The 26,153-nt window shown below is 41.1% G+C and overlaps 1 protein-coding gene across 4 annotated transcripts in view; it reads left to right on the forward strand.

Moving 5' to 3' along the window:
* Window positions 1–26,153, forward strand: part of LTBP1 (latent transforming growth factor beta binding protein 1) — a 387,949-nt gene that overhangs the window by 199,794 nt on the left and 162,002 nt on the right. For all 4 annotated transcript variants that reach the window (XM_028117233.2, XM_028117231.2, XM_028117230.2 and 1 more), the window contains 3 exons: window positions 523–747; window positions 1,956–2,230; window positions 23,189–23,291. In XM_028117233.2, coding sequence (XP_027973034.2) covers window positions 523–747; window positions 1,956–2,230; window positions 23,189–23,291 — 603 coding nt within the window. The remainder of the gene's footprint in view (window positions 1–522; window positions 748–1,955; window positions 2,231–23,188; window positions 23,292–26,153) is intronic.

Below are 26,153 nucleotides of genomic sequence, written 5' to 3' on the forward strand. Positions count from 1 at the left end.
ACTAAGCCAGACATACCTCTTTTTCCCAAGGACTTTATAATCTTGAGAGATAGTTAATAAATAATAAAACACAAAAGCAAAGTAATTATAGAATACTTATATAATCTACATAATATAATCTATATGATCTATATATAATATATAATTATATTACATATAATATATAACATATATAATTATATATAATAATTATATAGATAATAATCCTGAGTGACTATGTATATATGTATGTATGTGTATGTATGTATATTCTTCTCCCTGAATTCTTTCCATTGTTGGGATATTGTTGGGATATTGTTGCCATAAGCAATTGGAGAGTTAAATGACATAAGATGGGAAGAAGAAGATAATAATAGAGACTATTGTTTTCTTCATGTAGTGACTTCTTTGTTGACTGTTTCTAAAGTCAGCAGGAATATGATGGTTATAATGGGCTGTGTGTTTTGGGAGTTTTGTTGGTTGGTTGTTACTTAGCATTTGAGAAACTAACCAACTCTCCACATTTTCTCTTTTCCCTTTTAGTCATTTGCCATCTTCCATGTATGAATGGCGGCCAGTGCAGTTCAAGGGACAAATGCCAGTGCCCTCCGAATTTCACAGGGAAGCTTTGTCAGATCCCAGTCCATGGTGCCAGCATGCCGAAACTGTATCAGCATTCCCAGCAGTCAGGCAAGGCATTGGGAACGCATGTAGTCCACTCCACACATACCTTGCCTCTGACCATGACTAGCCAACAAGGAGTCAAAGGTAAGCTTATTTATTTTCTTTTTGCCCATTCGTCAGACTTCTGGTAACCTGTCAAACCCACACGGAAGCAAGTATCTGCACGTGGCAGGGCTGGTATTGAAACAGAAAGAAGTATGTGATCTGTGGCCCAAGAAATGGCAGCAGGGACAGAATATGGGCCCACCTATGTGGCTGCAGTACTTTCTAGGCCATAGAGATTTGGAATCTAGGAAATAAACCAGAAAGGAGCCCATCCTTCTCCGCTGGCTCTGAGCACCAAGAGCTATTACACGCACATTTCTGGCAGGGAAACAGAAAGATGAGCCAAGGCTGTGTTCAGGCCCGTACAGGACGAATAAGCTAGTGGATCATATACTACCTGCTGGTGAATACCTAGTTTATTTTGTAGTTGAAGAGTGCTTGGTTTTAGTTATAAACAATCAGTTAACCTCACTGGGCTTCAGTTTATTCATCTGTAGAGGAACGTAAAACTAGGTCACTTGGAGCTCAGAAATTCTATGACTAACTCATTCTTTTAAACTTGGCATCTCTTCCATGCCCAGATTTTGAAAAAGGGTCAGAGAGGTGTGACTGGCCTTTACTCTGTAAAACTTGAGTGTTAGCATCAGAAGATGAAATTGTATTTGAAAGCGGCAGAAAGTAAATACAGATATAAAATATCACACATGGGTCTTTGGTGAGGCACAAGACGCACACGAGTACGTCCACACTCTGCTGTTCAGGCCAAAAGAATTACTCTTTGTGAAATTGTTATTTCCTCTGTTGATGTAGAATGGTGAATCTTCCAAGTTTGGCAATGGAAGCTCTGAGAGATGCAAAAGTAATCGAACTCTTGAGTCTTTACCACTATCCTTTGATAAAATGTACCCACCTATGACCACAGGCAGCATGGATTTCATAGTTTTCTCACTCTGAAAAAATTTTCGTCTCATGAATGTGTTACTGGGAGAGGCTTTAATTTCTCTTTATACTTTATTCAGTTTTATCCCTTAAAATACATAAATTCAGGTCTAGTTTGTGTTTTGGAAGTACCCTCTTATTCTCCAGAGTTGATGGCTATGCAGCAAAAATGCATACACACTGTGTATATTTTATCCCCGGGGTGGTATAGATGCCTATAAATACATACGTGTGTATGTACTGTTTGCTCTCATGCTGACTCGCATGTTAATTATTCATGACTAAGTTTTTCTCCTGATCTCTTTTAGTGAAATTTCCTCCCAACATAGTCAATATCCATGTGAAGCACCCTCCTGAGGCTTCAGTCCAGATACATCAGGTTTCAAGAATCGATGGCCCAACAGGCCAGAAGGCAAAGGAAGCTCAACCGGGCCAATCCCAAATCTCTTACCAAGGGCTTCCTGTCCAGAAGACCCAGACAGTACATTCCACATACTCTCACCAGCAAGTCATCCCCCATGTCTATCCCGTGGCCGCTAAGACACAGCTTGGCCGGTGCTTCCAGGAAACCATCGGGTCACAGGTAAGCAACACTGTCTAGCCCATGTTAGGAACACATTCTAGATATGGTCTCGTATTAGTAGGAAAGCCAGACTTGGTAAAATGATCTTCTACCGAAGGGGTTGGCAAACTGACCCATGGGCCTGTTTTTGTAAATAAAGTTTTACTGGAACACAGACACATCCATTCATTTACGTATGTCTATCCTTGCTTTCATACTATTGATGATAAAATTATGTAGTGTCGGTGAGATCATTTGATAGCCAAATCCTAAAGTGTGGTCTGCAAAGCCCTTTACAGTAAAAGTTTGCTGACCTTAGTCTATAATATTAAGTAGTGACATTTCATAATTGTTCCTGGAAGTCCATGATTGCCTGCTTATATATTTTTTCACTTAAGGTAATTTGTGTATGAAACGTGTCAGGCATGAGATGTGGTATGGTGAGATGTATTCTGCAAAGATGTTTGAAAACCTTTATGCCTTTCTGCAGTAGCTTGCAGGTTGTAGGTAGAGAGGAAATTTGACCCCTTTGTGCACTAATAACTTGGCATCTTTTCTCTCCTGATAAAAATTCATAACGAGAATGGCAATGCAGGAGTTGTTTGAAATGCATTTTAATATTGAATTTACATGTAACTTCAGGCCTATATTTATATCATAAAGTGGGAGAAAGGCTGAATTTTCTTTAAAACTCATTGTTGAATGTACATAGGAAAGGCAGTATAAATATATTGGTTCCTCTACCCCAATTACTTTGTGCTACTTGTTTGGGATCACATGATAATGATGTTAATTTGTCCTATGGTTCTCCTCTTGTCATTTGATGTGGTTTGGATCCCCCATGAGAAGATGCGCTAACTGTATTATTATTTAGCTGTCGTTACCTCAATACTAAAAAAAAAATTTTGTGTGTGGGAAGTATTTGTAGGTAATAGAATCAATTATTACTGCTTTAGAAACCTAGAAAATACTTTTTAGGTACTGGACAAGTCAATGGTAGGATTATAATCTTTCTTCCAGGGCAGTAAGACAAAATTGCTTTATAGACCCAAACAGAAAAGAGCACCCATGCAGATAAGAGTTAAAGGTCTTGGCTACAGCCGTGGGCCCAGCACTGTGCTAGGAAGCCAGCTTCCTTATCTGTAAGGTAGAGATAAGCATATGGAGGTCTGTCAAGATGAGACAAGGTAGTATGAGCCCCGCTTTGCAAACATTAGAGAACTCTGCAAATATTAGCTTAGAAGATACTTATCTATCCAGATAGTCAAACTTAAAGTAGGTGATTGCTTATGTCCTGTAATTTCAGTAAAGCAAGGAAGGCTTGATTGCCCAAACACAACCTTTATCACCTGCTGGCAGATACCTGAAATATGCCCACTGAAGGGCACCTTTTCTTTGCTCAGTTGAAGACCAGGCTTAAGCAAATGCTTTTTGGAGAAGAAACATCATCAATTTAAATTTAGCTTAGAAGTGAAGACTGGATTCTTGTGCTAAGGGCAGGTGTTTTTTTTGTTTGTTTGTTTTTTTAAAGATTTTATTTATTTGACAGAGAGAGAGAGAGCACAAATAGGCAGAGTGGCAGGCAGAGGGAGAGGGAGAAGCAGGCTCTCCGCTGAGCAGGGTGCCAGATGCGGGACTTAACCCAGGACACTGGGATCATGACCTGAGCCGAAGGCAGACACTTAACCGACTGAGCCACCCAGGCATCCTGCTAAGGGCAGGTTTTGATAGGAGGCAGTGGGCAGAACATAAACTTCATACTTCACAGTGTTGCCCTGGGTTAGCCTTGGAGAGAGAGGATGAATTTGGTGCCATTTGCATTGTTTAATCATTCCAGCTTGGGTTGGTCATGAGAAAGGAAAAAGCAGGTCCTTTTAAAACTACATGCCCAGTATCTTTCTCCCTAATTTCCAAGTTGGAACACAGAGCCTAAAAAGCAAGAAAATGAGGCATTAACAAACTTAGAATTTTTGTATAATAGTAGGGAGATGACTGCTAACTAGAAAGGGTAAAAACAAACTATTTACTTTTAAGCCTAAGCTGGACAATACAGTCAAAGTGAATTGGATAATTGGAGTTACCCAAATAATTCGAACTCCGTGGAATACTTTTGCCTTATCTGGATACTTTTCTGACTTTTGGTCTGAATGATCCAGACAGTGATCTCAGTTCTTAATTTATTTTGCATGTGTAGTCACTAATACACAGCTTCAAAATAAGACCTGTTTTCAGAAAACATTCTCAGTGTATATTTGTCTTCTTGTTACTGAGAAGTGTTGCTGGGTGCCCGTGATTGCCCAATTAATTTGTGTAATTAGGATGATCTAGGCATTTAAAAATACATACTACTGGGGTGCTTGGGTGACTCAGTTGATTAAACGTCTGCCTTCGGCTCAGGTCATGATCCCAGGGTCCTGGGATCAAGTCTGGTGTTGGGGCTCCTTGCTCAACGGGGAGCCTGCTTCTCCCTCTTCCTTTATCCCTCCCCCTGCTTGTGCTCTGTCTCTTTCTCAAATAAATAAATAAAATCTTTAAAAAAATATATGCGCTATTGGTAAATAGTCAATAGTATATAAGATGTATCCTACAAGGGTGTTGGAAAATATGTGTACTTTTTGCTGTGGTTAGTTTATAAACAAAACTCCAGGAGATGTAGGTAGATTTTGAATGAATTGCAGAAACAACTGCGTAAATGCTCACTGAGAGCACATTGCTTTGCTCCATTTGAAAACACTTATTAAGCTGCAGATTTTGGCTGTTGAGACTTTGAATGCCTTAGAGTCATCAGTAAGCACCTGTGTTTATGTGCTGCCATAAACGGTCATATACAGAACAAATTTGGCATAATTTGCCCTTGTTTCTATGGCACATTCTAATAATTAGACGGTAAACTTGGGGTTGAAAACCCAACATGAGCTGTGATCATGTACTTAATTCAGGGAATCTTTGTACAGTAGAATTTCAGGAACTGCTTGGATGGTGGAGGAAAATGTATGACTGGCTAGGAGAGCAAGCTCCCACAGAAGAGGGGGAGAATAATTAAACAAAGGGAAGAGAACAATACAAGAGATGGAGAAGGGAGTGTCAGGAAAGACCAGAGAAGTGAAATAGCTTGGGATCCCTGGCATGCGTTGGCACAGATAAGTGAAGCCCCTTACACCTGAGGCATAGTGCAATATAAACTACTTGGTGTCAAGGTAACAATATTCATGAAGCCTCCTTAACCAGGCAGTCAAAGTCAGAATCATTAGAAGTACGACAGCTGACATGATGTGCCTCCCAACGTGATACAGCATGGAGTTTACACATCATCCTTGAAGTTTTCTTGCCAAAAATGTTTAACCTGAATCTAATCAAGCCCTTACACCTTAATCTCTCCAGCTTATAGGGAATGAGGAAGCCAACTAAAAATATCACACACCTGCCTCCTCCATCAGACGGATTCATAATGTAGGATATTATTGCCTGGTTTCTTCAAAAAATCCTCTCATGGGGAAAAAAAAAACTTTTCTAGAAAGAGACAAAGAGACACTAACAAATGTAACATATGAACCTTAATCAAATCCTGGTTAGAAAAACATGCACATGTAACACCTGGCTCTAAAGGACATTTGGGGAACAATTGGGGAAATCTAAATAGGACTGGATATTAGATGATATTTTGGAATTACTGTTATTTAGGTATGATAATGGTGTTGGGGTTATGTAGGACCGTGTCCTTATTCTTGAGAGATGAATGTTGAAAGTTTTAGGGGTAAAATGCCGTGATGTCTATAATTTATTTTCAAATGCATTTTACACAGAGATATGGCAAAATTTTGACTGTTGTCGACTCTGAGAGGTGAGTATTCAAGTGATCACTGTATTATTCTTTGAATGTGTCAAGAGTATTTGAAAATTTCTTGAGGAAAAGAAACAGAAAAATGATCATTTTCTCGACTTAGAGTAATCGAATTTTAAGCTGAACTTAAAAGTTGTAACTTTGATACATTTTATGAATTTTAAGAAAGTAATTTTGAAAGTTTCAACTTAGGAAAGAATGGGGTGGGTAGATGTGGAAATGGTAGACATGAGGAAACCAGGGAAGAGAAGTTGGCCTTGGTCCATTTGTGAATTGACCAGGGTCCAGTCTAAGAAGTGAAGTTGAAAATAAAGATGAATCTCTGAGCTTTTGTGAAGAATCAAGCATCAGGATTTGATTATGGGCTGTTGCAAAGAAAAAGATGGTGGTGAGTTGGACCATTCTGAAATTCCTTGCTTCAGAAATCAGATAAATGCTCACTCTCATTGATTAACTGACCCTGGGGGAGGATTGTAAGGTGAAGATGAGTAACTACATCTTTGTTTTAAGCAGCCCCATCCTTTACTGACATCAAGAATGGTGTATTCTTGTGTATCAATTGGGAAACCCAGTGTTGTTTCAGAGATGGAATGAGAGTGGATGAATGGACAAGATTTAGCAGGCAGCAAATAGATCTAGTGGTGATAAATTCATGAGAACAGAGGACATCTCTTTGGCTTGTATCGTGAAGAGAAAAGAGCAGAAATAATGCGATTGGAAATTTACAATGTTTTTCACCTTGACAGAGTGTGCCAAGATACAAAGGCGGGAGGTGGAGTGGGGGGGGAGGAATCCGTCCTATTGTTTTACTGTTATAGAAAGTGACGTTCCATCTTTTGAGTCCTAAAAATAATTTCTTTTTATTTTTAAATAATGCTATCTTTTTTTTTTAAGATTTTATTTTTTTATTTGAGAGAGAGAATGAGAGATAGAGAGCACGAGAGGGAAGAGGGTCAGAGGGAGAAGCAGACTCCCTGCTGAGTAGGGAGCCCGATGTGGGACTCGATCCTGGGACTCCAGGATCATGACCTGAGCCGAAGGCAGTCGCTTAACCAACTGAGCCACCCAGGCGCCCCCTAAAAATAACTTCTTGTTCTTTAGATCATATAAAGTATTTATTTCTGTGTGAATCAGCTGGGTACAGGCATCATTAAATTCATGTTAAAGTATTAAAAGGATAGAAAATAATGGAACGTATGGTGTGACTAAGAGGAATCAGTTTCTTGAATGTCAATCATATTTGAAGCAGTCAGCAAGTTATAATTTTGGCAGTTAGGTATCTGTGCTATCTGAAGTAAATTGTGATATATGTTTAAAAACATTTTGGAGGGTTTGCTTCCTGTATAGATCAAGTTAGAATTACATCTCCAATGGCTACAATTACCAACTACTTTTAGGAAAATCTCATGTTATTTCAAATGCTTAAAACTTGAACATTTCCATGCTAGTTTTCATCTCTAAGGAGAGGCCAAATTTCAGAAAATACCCCTCCAGTTTCTTTTTGCATCACAGAGACATTGAATATGTATACCTTTTCCATTGTACACAGGTTTCCTTTGTTTTAAATTGGTTCTCTTAACAGTGACCTAAATTTGAAACTTACTTGGCATTTGAGGTTTTGGTTGTTTTAAGTATGTTTTATTTGTTGCCCAGTTGCTGGAAACAAACATTTGCAGTGACCTAATGATGCCAGATGGTATGCAAAGACCTTGTCTGAGAAGTGTTTAGAATCATGATGTAGGTAGGGCTTGGGGTCCAGCGTCCATGCTTGGGTCTGCCATTGCCCAGTTGTGCAATCATGTGCTCTTTGTTAAACATGGGAACATTCCCCTTAATTAGACACAGACATTACAAAACGAGACAAAAAATTCAAGTACTTCAAGACCTTCCTATTGCAAATGCCAAAAGAGCAGAAAATTCCACATATAAACACCTGAGTTAACTAAGAACAGAAATACTGGGAAACCTGAAGTCGGTGTAAACAGAAAAGATATTTTTAGTACAGTGCTTTACCACAAATAAAGATGACCAAACAACATGCAAGCCCACTTTTGTAGTTTACAAGTATAAAATGTCTGTAAGTAAAAAAAAAAACAACAAAAAACCCATAAGAAACAAACTCTTAAGATTAAATTCTCTAATACGCCTTCTGTAGAAAAAAAAATAATCCTTATGTGGATTAGGAAGAAGAGAAAGGAGCAATACTTGCTGTGAAATCCAGAAATTATTGGAAAAGCCTTTCTCTCCTTTAATTCCTGCTCATACAAATAATAAGAGCTGGGGCAAAACTGAGTTAAAGCACCCAAGAATTATTTGGGGGATCCTCTTAGAGGTTCCAGAAGTTGTTCTAACAGTTCTCTTTAGACAGGAAAAATGGAAACAATGGGCCTTTGGAGAAATAATTGGGGGATATAATTGGAAATAGGTCTTTTTTGGCAGACAAATTCAATAACATCCCCAGTCTCTAAACCTTAGTAGTAAGAGACACACACACACACACACACACACACACACACACACACACAGTTTTTGAAGGGTCAAACAGGTGCACTTAACTTTTGTTTAAAAAAATTTTTTTAAGTAAACATCATGGAGAAATTAACAGGGAAGTGTGAGCTCATCAAAGTGGAAACTATCCTAATTATGGCTGAAAGTCTCAATTCTTCTGTGACAGGACTTTGAAGAAAAATAGTTCTTGGTTTCTACTACACAGAAGCCAATGAGAAAGTAGGGAAACAGATACCAGGCCTGTCAGTCCCACATGGCAGAAAAAAACACAGATGGATGTATAGACACCCATGTGGATTGTTACCGCTGTACATATAGAGACAGAGAACAGACTTTGAAAATCTCTTCTCAGTGATGGAAAATGAATTTAGTGCTCAATTAAAGGGTCTGGGACATTAAGTTCTGCTTAGAAATCTGTTCTTTAGTTTCCACAGAGTCGCCTCTGCTGTGACCGTTAGTGCATTGTTGGAATGAGGCATAAAGCTAAGATGAAATAGCTAGTTGAGGATATTCTGATGGGGGTCGTGCCAGAATCACTGTAACATTTCATATTGGTTATTTTCCTCAACTGAGGCCACAAGCGACATAAGTAGCTGAGACTTCTAAAGAAGGAACAACGATAAGACATTTTACCAAAGACGCTTGGCCTCTCACGGATGTATTATCCCCTTCTGTGGGAAGGGGGACGGAGTGTCCCAGGCTGGGTCACCAGTGGGTACAGGTGTGCATGTGGCCCTCGCCCCTTCCCCATTTGCCCAGCCACATGCTTTGAGGGGCAGGGCCATCCCAGGTGAACTTGGGCTTCATCTTCTTGCAGACGTACTGCCGGGCAGTGACTGGGGAAGGCTGGGCCAGGGCTACCAGACATCTGCCTTCTCTGTGAGCAGAGAGCCCCACTGGGTGTGCTGATTGCATTTACTGAAGTTTGGCCTCCTTCGGGTGGAATAAGTCATTAACACCAGGCACTTCCTATGACATCTGGGTTTTTCTTCAGTATCCCACTCAAATAGTCCTTTGGCATAATCTAAGAAATATTTAATTGAGTGTTAGTGAGTCTGGTTGTCTCCAGTGGCTCTAAAATGGCCACCCTTGCCAAAGCTTACCTGTGTCAACAGCAGAGGTATCACTGAACGTGTTCCACACATATCAGTGATGGGAGCCTGGAGCTCTCCAGCAGTGGCTGGTCTTGTTCCAGCAGCCTCGGCCAGACCTCCTTCGTGCAGGGCCCCTCTTCCTTCGAGTTGAAAAGATCCGTAAAGACGGGGATAAGATCCAAAGGGAGAAAGAGCTGCATGAAAGGGAGAATGTCTGCATGTCACTGGGCTTCTGCCAGGGGCAGGGAGAACTGCTAGTTTGACTTGGATTGAATGTGGGACTGAGACATTAGGATAATCAAAATATAGATTCTTAGACCTGAAGTAGAGTCCTTCAGAGAATGGATGATGCCCCAGACATTACCCTTCCTACTGCCTAATACCATTCTTCACCCAGGCCAGTGTCTTCTGGGCGCCTACCAGTGTCCAGAAGTGTTCACTCCTTTGAGTGTTCACACCGCTTGACCTGTTTCATAGACACATTTACACTTCCTGGGTCCTCCTCAAGCCCCCACTCTCAGATGATTTTCATTTTATTGGCAATGAAAGTGCCTTTATCATGACATGGAATATCAAATTTCCATGTTTTATACCTCTAGGCTCACTAAAATAATATATCCTATTAATAATTAGACTCCCATGTTTGCTGAGCAACAGGCATTGAAATGAATTATGGGGCAGTTGAGAATGGAAGCATGTTAGGTCAGTTCAGATACTGGCAACGTGGCGTGATTTTGTGGTCATGATATTTGACGATGACAATTCTGAGTAGGTTGGAAGTAGTTTTAAGGGACCAAGGCTTGAGTTGCTGGTTGATTTGGGCTCTGTACATTACAAAAATGTTTAAGGAGTCGCAGCTCATAGTCTGTTGGTTCTTGGCTTTGTCTACATGATCCCTTAGAATTGAGATTTGCTAAAACAAAGTGGAATCATCTGGTTTACTTAAAAAAAAAATTGAAATAAACCTCAGTCCTCTGGAATCTGACCCATAAATTTGTGGAGAACAAAGCAACATTGCCCTGTGTTGAGAGATTACAGAATGACTCCCCTGCACAGCCCTGCCCCTTCTCCCACAATGATGATAGTACAGGTTTCTTTTTCTTTCTCATCCTTCCATTTTTTTTTCTCCTGTTGTCTCCTTTTATATATCAAAAAAGGTATATATAAGATAGAATATTCTGTCACGTTGAGGTCTTTGCTTAAGGGACTGTGTCTTTATTCTAGTGATGCTGTTGTGCAAACAGACTTGCAATTTCTATTTTGAAGTAGTTGTTTCAGAATCCGTTTATGAGCTGCATAAGAAAATTAGTCTGTCTTTGATCTTCTGCAGCTCACTCATTTGCTATAGTCTCAATGGATCGAAGGCTTCCAATGGTCGATTCAGCCTCCAGCAAGCAAGGATTTGCACCATTGAGGATACTTAAAATAGTATGTCTTCAGCCCTGAAGAGAATTCTGAAATCGAGACAGAGGAGCTCTAAATATTTTGAATGAAAACAGCAGTGCTTTCAAGATGACACTTTGAAGAGGTCTGGTTTAGAATGTTCAGGCTTTAATGGAGTTGTTCAGAAAATGGTATGAACGTTCTGGGGCTTAGGGGCAGGCATCCTAGTAAGACAGTGCATTTGTATAAAATTGATAGCTGATAGAGAATGTTGACATTTATGACCTTACTTGACCTTTAAAACACAAGGAAAAGTTGGTATTTTTGTCTCCCATTTACTTATGTGAAACCCGAGGCTCAGAAGTAGGGACTAGCTCTGTTGGGGTTTCCAGGTCCATAGATCTTTCTCTGTTTTGCAAGCTCGCCATATCTCTGGCCCTCGGTTTTGTTCATTTTTCAAATAACTTTGACTGAGAAGACTACCATGGCCTCTTTTAGCCCTGCAGTCCTCTGACTGTGATAATTTTGACATCTTTCTTCTTTTCCACCATGGTCTTACGTGCCACTAAGAGTTACATATGCACAGGATCTGGGGACAGAGCAAACTGCACCAACATCAAATACATCAAGACCTACAATGATCTCCCAAATCCAGCTGACCCAAGAGCCTCCACTCCAGTGCTGGCTCCTCCAAAAAGCCTTCCAATCCTTCAGCGCACGTTCTCTCTCTCCTCCCTGAACTCTTACTGCATTTGGAATCCAATCAGACCATTTTGAATGTAATTATCTTCAAATCGTTGTTTTTGATCCTCTTTTCCCCACAAGACTGTGCTTCTTGTGAGGGCAGGGCCATTTAGGAATTGAGCTTAGTGCTGGGCAGAGAGGAATAGTCAGTAAATACGTTATTAGGTTCAGCTAGGTTGTGTGGTCGTCCTAAATTAACATAACGAAAGCTTGCATTTTGCTGAGAGCTCTGTGCTAGATCTCTGAGCTTCTGGCTCATGGGCTTCCACCATGTTAATGCTTGCTATCTGGAATATGTGGCCTCCTTAATTCCTACAATGGGGAGAAAGAGGTGCTGCAAGGGACACTCTTTTACCTACAACCCTTGTTCAGAATGAGTCACTTGGCCCTGCCTGTCAGGGCTATGGACTCAGTTGTGGCCCTCCCAAAACATATGTTGAAATCTCAAACTCCAACGTGACTTTATTTGGAGATAGAGTCAATAAGGAGGTAATTAAGATTCAGTGAGATTATAAAGATGGAGCCTTGACATGACAGAATTAGTGTCCTTTTAAGAAGTGATACCCGAGAACTCCTGACTCCAGTTCTCTGCCATATGTGGACACAGCAAGATGGCAGCCTCCTACAGGCCAGGAAGAAGGACCTCACTGGAACTGGCCATGCTCATACATCTTGCCCTTTAAGCCTATAGAGCTATGGGAAAATGGACTTCTGTTATTTAAGCCCCCCAGTCTATGATATTTCCTTAACAGCAGTCTGAGCTGACCGATGGTAGTTAGGAAGCCGTCATATGCGGGGAAGCTGGGACAAGTGGTTCTTTGGTGAGCAGTGAATGTTCCTGCCACAAGCGGCAGAGTGTGGTCAAGACAGACCTGGTTTCCTGCTCCCAGGGAACTAAAGAAACCTATTAATATGATTTGTGGCATTTAGTTTTTCTACACTATTTGCAACCAAACCACGGGTAATTATTAGTTTTGAGTTCTGTGTACTTGGATAAGGCACAGAAAACCTGGGAGCGTAACCAGATGAGGCACGTGTTAAAATTTGCACAGTGGTATGAGGCCCAAAATGTTTTTTGTTCCTTGCAGGATCTCTACATAGACAAAAAAGAACCTGAGAAGCACTGAAGCTTAATATAGAAAATTTCCCTCAATACAGTTGTAGAAAGAAGCATTGGGGAAAAGAGGCCTTTATGGTCATCATTTTGGGAGTGATCCGGTTGTCATGGTAATAACAACTATGTCTGTATGCCCCTCTTTATTTCCCCCTCAACACGAGTCTGTCTTTTTAGTCACATCCTTGGTAATGGAACTTTGAATAAATTTCATGTTCTCACCATCGAGTGCTAGGATTTATGATGTGATTTGTGTTGTTTTGCTGCAAGGACAGACTAACGGGAATTATGATGTCAGAATATAATCATGACAATACTTATTCTTTTCACAATGTAAGAATAGCAAGATACATATATCATGACTGTTGAAATGCTCAAATCATGGTAGAGATGGAGAAAATATCCCAAATTTAATTGTTTCTTTAGAAAAGATGTCAAGCAGAATCAGAAGTTTCATGCTTAAGAATTTTTTTTCCCCTTTGTATGTTACTTTTTAAAACCATTTCTGCCTTCGTGTAACTTTTAAAATACCATTTCATAAACTAAAGTAGTTGTCTGGAATTCCTTGAAGCCCATGGTTTGGCTTCAGCAGGCTTTAAACAAATACACTGTCAGAAATCAATGTGGATACGTTTCCAGCAGTTAATGCCCTAGTCACAGTAGATATTTTGTAAAATCAATAGCCTGAAATATCAGAGGATTATGGTTGTATCAGATACCCCAAATGCCTAACATTGTTTTAATTACTCTAATAAAAGAAAGCTGGGTGGATTAAAAAAAAAAAAAAACCTTGCCTATAAAGAATGTTCTGCTCAAGCCAAAGCAAATTTTTTACAAGTTCTTTTAGAAAATCTGGAAGTATTTAAGCGTTTTCCTCTTCTTATGAGACAATGCCTGTTACGCCGCCAGTGCTCTATAGTACAGTATAGTCCTTTTAGGACAAGTTGATCAAATATGTTGCTCTAGTTGCATTAATGATAGGCTTAGATATTTGGACCCTCTTTCTTACTGGCACATAGAAATAAACATATTTAATGTTCTAGTGCATGGACACTGAAGAGCTCTCCTGAGGTCTTCCCAGTTTAGTTTGGGGCCATGGTTGGTCCAGAGGCTACAGGAACTCCGTTTTGCTTGGAAGATGGGCAGAAGTCACTTTGCCGGAGTGGAGATGTGCTTATATCATAGTGAAAAAGATTGATGATAGGAATAAAGAAGAGCTGTGACAGAAGTTTGGATGAATCCACCCCATTATATACAGTTAGAACTTTCCCCGTAAGGGACCTCATTCTGGTTTTCACAAAAAGAAGTCCAGGATTTCCAAAAAAGGGATTCACATTCCTCAACCAAATTTAGAGTACTGAGGGTATAGCTTCTGTTTGCCAGAAAACCTCAGTTTTGTGCCAGAATGTTGGAATAAGATCTTCTAGCTCTGGATGGAGATGAACATCTCAACTGCATAGGTGGGATAATTTACGGGACACCCATGCAGTATGGGTTGATCAGTCATAATGTGACTTTATAATGGGTCACAGCTGAAGATATGCAAAATCTGCATCTCCAGAATAATTTCTGATACTTTGCCTCTTGATAATCATAATGCAATTCATTATAATTACTCTAATCTAGAAAATAGCTGTTTAAGAGCTGAGACTATTTTCAGGAAGACAGAGCTGCCTTTTTTTGTGAATACTGGCTATCAGGAAAGGAGTGAGCATGAAGTAGGGTCAAGAAAGAGGAGACCCATCCTGATTATCACTGATCACACTGATCTAGGCCAGGGTGTGATGTTAGGACTGGTGAATAGGCGGCATCATGTAATGTCCTGTATCCATCTGGCCAGACAGGGGATGTTTAAGGAACAATGACCTTCATAGGATTTCCCTGACACGGCAAACCATTCCACTCTTAGCTCCCTGGTTATTCTCTACCTCTGCACGGGAGCCTTTCTAAAATCATAGAATGTAGGCACATCATTGAGGATTAGCATCCTTAAAGCTTTGTTGATGAGGAAGCTAAAGTCCAGAGAAGTGAATTAGTTTGCTTCACGTCTGGTATTGACTTTGCGGTTGGTGAGGACTAGAACTGAGCTTTGTGGTTCCTACTTCAGTGTTCTTTGTACTATTTTATCCTGGCTCTTAGGCCATCTCTTTTGGACATGGAGTATTCACAAGAAACCATTGCTATCTGTATACATTGGCTCAGGCTGCCATAACAAAATACCATAGTCTGGGTAGCTTACACAACCAAAACTTACTTTCTTACAGTGGGGGAGACTGGAAGTCAGATAGAGATGCTCACAGATTCAGTTCCTGGTGGGGCTGTTTTCCTGGTGTCCAGACACCCACCTTCTTGATGTGCTCATGTGGTAGAGAGAGAGGGAATCTGTGCTCTGTCTTCATTCCCCTCCTTCTAAGGACACTAATCCCATCATGGCGGCTCCGCTCTCATGACTTCATTTAAGCCTAATTACTTCCCCTATAGAGAACAGACTGAGGGTTGATAGAGGGGAAGTGGGCGGGGGATGGTGTCAATGGGCGATGGATATTAAGGAGGGCACTAAATGCCACTTATGATGGGCACTGTTATATGTAAGTGATGAGTCGCTAAATTCTACTCCTGAAACCAGTATTCCACTGTATGTTAACTAACTAGAATTTAAATAAAAATTTGAAACAAAATTAATTAAAAAGAAGTAAGTTAGGCATAGTAAGAGATTAGCAATTTTAACAATATACTGTAATAAAAGTTGTATGAATATGGAAAAAAAATAAAAATAAACCTAATTACTTCCCAAAGGCCCCACCTCCCTATGTTATCACATTAGAGCTCAGGGTTTCAGCATAGAGATTTGGGGGATGAGGCACATATTCAGTGTATAACACCAGCTGAACCTAGAAGGACAGATATATTTCTGGGACCTGTTTTAGTGAGTTCCATGTTCCGCAGTGTTTTATGACTAAGCCCTGGGTGCTTGTAGGAAAGAGGTGCAGAGTGGGCTCTGCTATTATGGCTTCATGGTCTTGATCTTTTGGCACCAAGACATGATGGGTGACCAAAAGGATCTGGATGTCCCCAAAGTGAAATTTGCTACTTGGGGAACATTGATATTAACTGGTTGAATTATGTAATTCAGTGACATCATGTTGTGTTTCTTGAGGAGAATTAAAATGAAACCCATACAGTTAGAAATCTTCCATAGCATTTATTCTTTGAGCATTTATTTTTTCACTAGCCAGAGCACTTTTGTGAAAACCTGAACATTTTTAGCAAAATTGTAATGTCTTTTTTGTTTCACATTTCTTTTTTTTAAAGATTTTATTTATTTATTTGACAGAGAGAGAGACAGACAGTAAGAGAGGGAACACAAGCAGGGGGAGTGGGAGAGGGAGAAGCAGGCCTCCCGCGGAGCAGGGAGCCTGACTCGGGGCTCGATCCCAGGTCGCTGGGATCATGACCTGAGCCGAAGGCAGACGCTTAACGACTGAGCCACCCAGGCACCCCTTCTTTTCACATTTCTTTATCTAAATGATTTTTATATCTCTTTTCTTGATACATTGAATCTGGGACATTGTATACTGAATAATCGTTAGGTTACTTAGTCCTTTGTTAAATCAACCCTGGTTTCCAGGTGAGGGTCCTGGAGAAAGGGATCTAACACTGTGAGCCTAGTGCATGCCGGCCATCTGTCTCATAGGTATTGTCTCAGTCCTCTTGAGAGCTCTGTGAAAATGGGCATTTTTAGTTATGTTTTATAGAGGAGAGTATAGGCAATGAGAGGTTGAGAGTTTTGCCCGTGATAATAACATATGTGGTAACTGGTCAAGTCAGCCAACACCGACTCGTGTTGGTCCAACATCAAAAGGTGTGCTCTTACCATTTACTCTGTTATGGATCATCATTATACTACTTCTCACTTGGTCCACAGGGACTGTGATTGTGTGGAAAGGTCAATTTCACCTTCAGAGAGAACCAGTTCTAACGGACACAGAGATGCCTGGGTGTGTTCTTTGTGGGGGATAGCATTTGTTGGGGAAAGAGCTCGTTTTGTGCTGAACTTAAAAACTCCCTTGTGGGGCACCTGGGTGGCTCAGTTGGTTGAGCGTCTGCCTTTGGCTCAAGTCATGATCCTGGAGTGCCTGGATGGGGCCCTGCATCAGGCTCCCTGCTCAGCGGGGAGTCTGCTTCTCCCTCTGCCCCTCACCCCGCTCATGGGCACATGCACGAGATCTCTCTCTCTCACATAAATAAATAAAATCTTTTTAAAAAATAAAACCTCCCTTGTGCTCTTTCCCTGAGGAGAAGTATTGCTACTAGTCCTTTCATAATTATCCAATTTTGGTTTTTTTTTTGGTCCTCTGATAACCTTTCATGTTGACTTTAAATGTAATTCCTTCCCCCATGAACAATATACTCTATGCTGATAATTCCTTTTTACTCTTGAGGGGAAGTTGCAGATGTAGAAAACTATACTTATACAAAAACAGTTTTTTCCTTCTCTTTCTCCTCCTCTTTATCAATATTTCTGTGTTTGCCATTGCTTCAAAGATGCCAGATATTTCCCTGGAAGCAATCCAGAACTTCTTGCTTTGGGAAAAGGAACTATCTCCTGATTAATTTTGGTACCTAACCACAAACTGAATCCCAAATTTGGAAAATTCTCCATGGCTCAGCTCTGCTTAATTCTCTGACTTTCCCCACCCACTCTCTCTGTTCCTCTGTCTTTGGCCTGCCTTCCTCCGCCCTTCCCCTCCCACCCACCTGCCCCTGGGTCCTCTCCCAGTTGGTGGTCAGTCTTGGGCTTAGCTAGAGCTGCTCCATCTCTTTGGAATCTGTCTCTCCAGTCCAGCGGTTGAGTCACTGTCTTGTTTCAGCTCTTGCCTAAACACAGTCCTGCATACTCTTGCAAGAGTTGCAGTGAGTCAGCCTTCTCTGTTCTTTCATGTTTTACTTTAGTGCATTTAAAAAATCTGTATCACTTCAACATTTTAAGTTGTATTTGTTTTTTTGGCTCCAGTGCCTTATTCTCTTCGGGAAAACATTTTTTTATTTAAACTCAGTATTTTATGCTTTATTGTAGAATGGTTCCTGATCACAAAGTAAAACGAGTTCTGTACGTGTGATAAAGGATAATTCCCAAGAGTATTTTGATATTCTCATTTTAAAATGTATTAAATAGGAAAACTAAATAGTAGGTCCTTGACATGGTGGCCATCTCCATTGAGTGGCCCTTTTACTCGTGGAATATCTGAACCATTTTAATAAATGTATGCCAGGAAGCTAACAGATAGCCAGCTCTTGAACATTTTCTAGGTCGTACTCAACATGGGACACCAGCTGAGAGGGCAGACAAGGATTCAGCCCATGCTCTGTTTACTGAATGCTATGTCCTGATGCACAACACATCTTAAGGGTCACTTTTTTCCAGTCCCTGCACAGGGGCTGAAGGGATAGGGCAGCCCTTCTCAGACACATATCATTTAATCTCGCCACAATCCTTTGCTGTTGGGATTATTGTCCCATTGTCCCATTATTAGCCCAGAGAGTCTGGACAGTCTGGTGAACATCTCACTGCTCTTGAGAGAGAGTGGGAATTTAGATCCAGGTTTGCTAATTATAATCCAGCACCCTCTTCTTTTACCCACGACTGGATCTTCCTTCCCCAGATCCTGGCAAAACACAACAAACACTCTTAGAATGAGGGTGCTGTAGGTACTAGTAATTTTAAGGCATGAAAATTCAATCTTAGGAAGCCATGCTCCGATATTTATCACAACCTCCTCAAATTACCATTCATCTCTGGAGCATCTCCAGTGGTGAGTTTTCAACTGACAAAAATGACGGGCCTTGGTTGCCAAATGATAAGTTTTGAACTATCATTCCTGCTCGTGTATTTATAGGGAGATCTAAAAACAACAGCAATCACAGCTTAACTCTGAGTTTCAGGAAAGTGCCATGGTAGTACCTTAAAACTGAGGTTGCAGTCTGAAGTTTTCTCAACCAGGTGAAGATTTAGAAAAGTACATTATTCCACAATCTGTTTATTCTTAACAGTTACTTTAAAAATTAAAGGTTTTCGTGCTATCGCGTGTGATAATTTTGTGTTATAAAAGGGAAAACACAGCTATTCATGGAGCAATTGTAACAATTCTTGAATAGCTTTACCTTTGGAGGCATAGTGCTGACACAGGAAGGGAGGAAAGGTCGCTGAATTATTTTCTTGCACTCAGTCTTCGAAGACTCATGGCCAGTGCACTGGTGGATTGGGGATGGGAGTAGCTCTTTGTTTTTCTCTTTTCTGTCTAGTTTACATAAGTCCTGTAGGAGGAAGCTCAGCCTGGGGTGAGCATCTCTGGAGAGACTGATGTGAGGAAGGAAGGAAGACTTTAAAAAAGATGGTTAGGAGTGCATCTACCCAGACACAGTCCTGGACGCAGATGTGAGAGCAACAGAGGTTCTTCAGGTTGGCTCCGGTGTCTCGTAATTTGCCTTTTCTAAACCAAGTACTGTGACCTATCAGTAGGTATTGAACACAGAACCCCAGACCTGGCAGAAACCATAGAACTCACCCACTTCATATCCTGGACATTCCTGCCGGGTGGTCCTCCAGCTTCCGCTCCCAGTGAAGATGTCAGCATCTTCCATTGCTGAGGAGCATTCACTGTCAAAAAGGTTTCCTGCTGGTTGACATAAGTCCTCTCTTCCTTTGATTTGTGGCCTTTGGTCCTGCTCATCCCTTTAGCACGCACCTGGCTTCGGCCAACAGCCTTGCTTAACATATCTCAACTCCGCCATCATGGTCATACCATGAAGAGAAGGAGAGTCTCGCCTCTCCTTTCTTTGCTTGTCGCTCACAGGACCTGGTTACCAGAACCAGCGCTGTTCTGCTTGCTGCTCTAGGTGGGTCGTGCTTTCGCCGAACCTAGCATGGACGTGTGGAGTGACAGTGTCCCCGGTGTGCAGCCCAAGGGTGGGTGAGCTTTCTGAGGAGCTCCAGCACAACGCTCATTTGACGGGATAGATTTTTCTTTCTGGCTTGAGATAGCTAAATATTGGTTGTAAATTTTTTAGTACATTTCTTCTGGATGGCTTATACATAAGAGATGCCTTGAAATGAGAGACAGGCTTTCTCTGAAAATGTGGTGAATGAGTCACATAGGAGAAATTCCATTTGTGTTTTCAACTTGTCAAAAATCACCTCAATCTGGGCATAAAAATGCAGTTGGGCAGAGCCCGTTTTGGGTCCTTGGGATGGTGTCTCCTGAAGAAGCAGAATCCACTAGTCGTAGAGAAGGGCATTCTGAAGGCTAACTCCTCCTGTTCTTCGTGATTCTCCCCAAAGTGACCTTGAGTGTGGAGGAGAAAAGATCCTCTTGCCCCTTCTTTTTCCTCTGGCTACTTCCTACATCCACGTCAGATCTCATGGTGGGGGGTGTAATCTCTTGTGTGAGAGCCTGCCTGTGGCCACAAAGATCTCTCAGCCTTTCCTGGCTCGCGTGGAAGCCTCTTCATAATTAACTACCTCAAGGGGCATGTGTGAGACTTTGCGCCTTGTTATAAGCCTGACTTCATCCCCTCGCAGCCTATTGTTATCTTGTGCAGGCCCAATTTTGAGAAGAACACACAGTTTCGTGGTACCACCTACACCGTCATTTATTTAATCGATTTGGATGGTTTGTGCTGCTCTTGGCCTTGGACCTGCAAAAACAAAGCCATGGGATAAAGCAGCCCGAATCCTGTAATGAAAATCTTGTACCTTTTCTGAGGCCTGGTAGAGAGAGATGATTTATTTTTACCCTACCAAATAAAACATTCTAGGAATCTGAGGTGAAAATTGGATTTTAACTGCTACTAAAATTTTGAGCATATAAAATCAGCAAGTGTTGAAAGTTTTACTTGATGAAGAGAAGAACCTGAAGAGTCTGGTACAAGAATGATCTACATCTGAGGTACACTGGTGTCTTGTTAAAACTGGAAATAAACAGGAGGCACCCTGGCAGCAGAATGCAGCAGTGGAGACAGACCTCTGTGTTCTCAGCATCATCGCTGGTTTCCAGTCTTAGACCTGTAGCACAGTTCTCTCTTCCTTCTTCCTGCTTCCTCTTTCAGATGTAAGCCTTCTGTGACTGAGCCGAAGGAGTCCGGGAACGACCTGAACCCAGCCACTGCATGCTTTTCTTCTGTCAGGTTCTTATTTGTTGGTGTGTTCACTTTCCTCCCCGTCTCCCTGCCTCTCCCCCCCACCCCCCAAACCCCCATCATTTACTGTCTTCGAGAGTAGACAGTTTTGACACAACATCCTGTCAAAATCTTATGAAAAAAACACAAAAACCTAAGGACTTCAGAACTAGGTGGAACTAAACCTTCATGAACTGTGCTGGGTCTTTTCTGGCTTTGTTTTACGATTTCGGACCTGTAGTCACTTAGAGCCTCCCTCAGAATGCTGTCTGCCTGGACCCGGAGGCCTGCCAGGTGCCTGGCATCCCCTGCCCTTCTAAGGGTCACCACCTGCCCAGACTCTGTCACCGTGTTGCACTCACTAGCCTGGGTGCGTTTGCTACCTTTTCCTGGTTTTCACAGAGCCACTGCTTGTCTGGATGGACTGCAGCTGGGTTGTTTCTTAGTTCCTTGGATTGTTTGTTCCTTCCTTCGTTCACAATTTATTGAGCATGGGCACTGTGTATTGGGATATAAAGATACACAAGATACATCTGCATTTAATTAAAAAGCGTAGCGGAGGCGGTGGATCTGTGTAGTGTGGGGAAGAGAAAGGAGGAGCTCACTGAAGCTGAGGAGACAGGAGGCTACGCCATGACGGCCTTTCAGAGCTCGAGTTCACCGGGTAAAGTTTCTCCAGGCAAAGGGAAAAGGAGGGGTGGGTATGGGGCTTAGCAGAGGAAGGAGACAGCTCTCGGAAAGACATTTGTTCAGAAAATAAACAGTCTTAGTGTGCCCGAAGGCTAGATGTAGAGAGGTGGAGGGGGGCAGAGGGAAAGTCATCTGCTCTGAGGCAGGGTAGGGAGAACCCTGTATATCATCCCAGGGAGTTTGCCGTCTTCAGACTGTGGGAATCATAGAAGGTTTTTAATTGGTTGAGTGATGTCATCAGATTCGTCTTTGGAAAGATGACACTGGAAACTGTTTGGAGGACTTTTCAGAGGTTGAGACAGAGAAAGGCAGAGTGACCCTTCAGGTGTGGAGTCTGGGCTTAGCCGACAAAAGTATCGGTGGAGAGCCACGTGGCTTTTCTTGCACGGGTGGCCTCAGGATGGGTACACAGAGTAAGACCTGTTTGCCTAGGCCCTTCCTGACCTCATTGGGTTAGTCTGATTGCAGGCCCCTTCCTCTCAACCTCTTCAGACCTCCCATGGTTTACCAGGAGAGGAGATGGGTCTTTATATTTGACAACTGTAAGCCCCATTCTTCTCCCTGCTAGCCTTTGCTTAACCCTGCCAGCCCCTTCCTAACTTGGCTGACCTCCCTGGCTCAGACCACGTGGCTATGTGGGGCTTTCATCTCTGCCAAAGCTGATCTGGTGGAGCCAGTGATCGTTTCCTGTCCTGCCCTCTCCTGTCCTGTTCCTGCCAAGGCCTTGGTGGTTATAGGAAGACCAAACGCCTCTTGTAGATGGGACCTGGGCCACTTTCTCAAGGTTGACACACCTGCCCCCATACCCTTACAGCTCTGTTCCCTGATGATCCACAGCAGAGCTTCCAGCAGTTACACTAAATTTTAAAAGTTTATGTTGAACTTTTGAGTTGAGATTTTTTTCAAAGGTTTTATTTATTTATTTGACAGAGAGAGAGAGAGATAGTGAGAGCAGGAACACAAGCAGGGGGAGTGGGAGAGGGAGAAGCAGGCTTCCTGCCGAGCAGGGAGCCTGATGCTGGGCTCGATCCCAGCACCCCAGGATCATGACCTGAGCCGAAGGCAAACGCTTATCGACTGAGCCACCCAGGCACCCCAAGTTGAGATTCTTCTTAAGGGGAAAAAAAAAAACAGGAGGGGGGCATTGGAAGCGTACGTTTTATGAAGTGCTCTGAGCCGGTGACAGATTTTCTTAAGACTCTCAACATGCCAAGAAGTTCTTAGAAATATGCTTGTTCATTAGTGTCGTATTGATTCAGTTCTGGTGTTTTGTTTCAAAGTTTGAGGGTTTTTTTTTTTTTTTCATCCCTCTCTAATTGTGTCGATAACAAGGGAACTGTTTTGTAATGTGACCGGGAAGCCCAGCAGCGCTCTAGGGCTGGGCATCTCGCACTCAATTAACCTTCCTATTTCACATCTCATCACTGCAGTGTGGCAAGGCGCTCCCTGGCCTTTCAAAGCAGGAGGACTGCTGTGGAACTGTGGGTACCTCCTGGGGCTTTAACAAATGCCAGAAATGCCCCAAGAAGCCATGTAAGTGATGTTTCATCATTCATTTGAATGTCAATGTAGCATATCTGTTGCCTTATGATCACTGTTTTAATGTGGAGATAGCATTAGACTTTCAAAGAACTCTTACTGAATTCTAGAACATAGTGCTAAAATTGGCATTTCCAGAAACCTTGCTAAGAAAGATTTCCTGTCGATTCCATGTTTTAATAAGCAGTTCTCAATTGCCTTCTCCAGTTATTTTTAAAAGATGTTTTAAGAAGGCAGTATACTAAACTAGGTTCTTTTTCCTTTAGGTGAAGAGAAAATAAAATGTCTTTAAAAATGGTAAATGTTTTGAAAACTGATAAAAAGTTAGTGAAGCTGTTATTTCTTAGGTTAAATTCCTTAAATGAAATTTTTATTAATAGCCACAATAGAAGTTTGTTATACTGTTAAGTTTTCAGATTTCACTTAAAAAAAAAAAAAGGCTAAAATGGAGAAATGATTGGTTGCTGACCTCTAAAAATAAATCTACAGTCACTAGGATACAGTACTTTCGCCTTTTCAGTCAACACTTTTAATTTTTTTTTTTGAGATTTGTTTATTTATTTGAGGGAGAGAGAGAGAACACTTGCACATGCACTTGCACACACACGTTGGGGGAGGGGCACAAACAGAGGGAGAAGGGGAGAGAGAGAAGAGACTCCCCACTGAGCATGGAGCTGGATCCCAGAACCCTGAGATCATGACCTGTGCTGAAACCATGATTCGGACTCTAAACTGACTGAGCCGCCCAGGTGCCCCAGTCACCACATTTTTGGTACCATCACAGTTCTCAGTGACTTGAATCTATACCGATACATGTTTTGGTTAGTGTATAAATTCTGGTTTTTAGGACCTCATGAGTGCGTAAATCCAGATTTGTGAGTCTCTGTTACTTTTTCCCCAATTATAGTTAACATTTTTAGTTTTTGAATGTAGCATTAACTCCAGCGGATTCCTAATAGAGATGTTTTAGAAAAACAGAGGTAACTTGATTCCCAAAAAAGCAAGTGATATTTTCCTTAGTCATCTTCCTTTGCCTTATATAGCTGAAGATTTTTATAGTAGGTGTTTTACACTTTGTGTTGCAAGGAATTTCTCCTTTGCCTCAATTGGGTAATTTTTATTTTTTCTTCTTAAGTACCTGTTGATTTGATAGTCTCAATTGCCTTTCACACCTCTGTTCAATCTAGAATCTGCCATCTTGGAATCACTGCTCCAAAGCTTTGTTTTATGTACTATTGTTCTGCCATCATAGTAATTTGCTGTCAATAATTGTCTCTCATTTGGACTTCCTTATCTCTCAAACTTAGGTGTTTTCTAACATGGAACCCTAAAATTACTAAGAAGGCAATTGAGAACTGCTTATTAAAACATGTAATGCCTAAAATTTCATTTATTTTGTTGATACTGCTTCTATTTTTCTCAGAGGACTAATTTGTGAAAACACCCACTAAAATTTCCTGCAACTAGTGAATTCTTCATTTAGGGAAAGATCACATAAATGAAGACCTTCATTACTGAGAATGTCCCCTGTGGACTTTTTACGCTGATTCAATAATGACTGGTAATTTGGATTTCCAGTAAGTGGGTTGAGTGTTATAGTCCCTCCTCACTGAAAGATCCATGTGCCTAAAATGATTCTGGCAACCTGACCAAAGGGATATCCAGGAGAGATTTGATATGATTTAAAGAGCCTGGAGTTTGGAGCTAGACAGACCTGAGTTTGACTCCCAGCTTAGTCATTTGCTGTTGAGTCATATGTATCATGAAACAAGAGTCTATATCTAAAATGTTGAAAAAGCAAAGCTTTTCTTTTCTTTTTCTTTTAATGGCCTATCCCTCATATACTCTCTCAGTTTGTCTGTAGGAATATTGTGGAGGGGACAGTATGTTTCCCACCTCTAAGTCTCAGGACTGCAGAAGGAGAAGTCCAGTTCTTCCAACATTATTCTGGGGCCAAGTTCATGTTCTCTAAATACTTGTTCCATCTTTTCTCTTATCTTACGTCTTTTTCTTATCCCTCCTTCTTTCTGTGTTTTTTGCTTAACTGCTTCCCTTTCCTCCATTTTCTCAATCCCAAAGTTGAAAGAGAGGGACAGAAGTTAGGGGTAAAGAGAATCCTAGATTCTTCTTGTTGTTTTTTAATCCCTAACCTCTACTCCCGACCTTCTGTTGTTTTTATTTAGAATTGTGTTTTCTGAGCATAACTAAATTCACTGCTTTAAATGGTTTTGTTAATTCTATGTTTTAGTGCTAGTAATAATTTAAGGAGAATGTGAAAGCACGAAGTTGCTATCACTTTTGACTAAATGCTGACGAAAATAAATTCATGTTGGCTCATATAAGGTATAAAATTGAAGCGATTGATTTCATTTCAGGAAGGGCAATGTGGATTATGACTGAAGTAAACTATTAACATCTTGACATTTACTTTGTTTGTGCTGTCCTAAGTGACTCACTTCCAAGAAACACACTCAGGGTCACATTCTTCCTGTGTCATTTAGAAACTTTCCTTTCCTTGGTTGGTACTACTCTCTAAATCATATTCTTTTTGGAAGAGAGCAGACTTTCCTTGGCTTTATATGCTATGGTTTTGTGTTCCATGCCTTTTTTTTTTTTTAATTTTCACTTGAAGTAGTTCAAACTTCAGTTTTCAAATGGCTTTTATTTAATGTTTGAAGTTTTTGTTTAGCCACATACGGAAAGACCTTTCACTGTTGATCAGTTTTAACTGTGAAAACTTAATTTTAAATCTGCAAATGATTTCATTAAATACTCCGTAATCTATTAAAAATGTACTTAGCATGAACAAGTCACTGGTCCTTTAAAAGTTTTTAGAAGAAAATTAACATCGAGTCC

Source organism: Eumetopias jubatus, unplaced genomic scaffold, assembly GCF_037043125.1.
Source record: "Eumetopias jubatus isolate StellerSeaLion01/CBP00866 unplaced genomic scaffold, mEumJub1_p1.0 scaffold_9, whole genome shotgun sequence".
NCBI classification, from domain to species: Eukaryota; Metazoa; Chordata; class Mammalia; order Carnivora; family Otariidae; genus Eumetopias; species Eumetopias jubatus.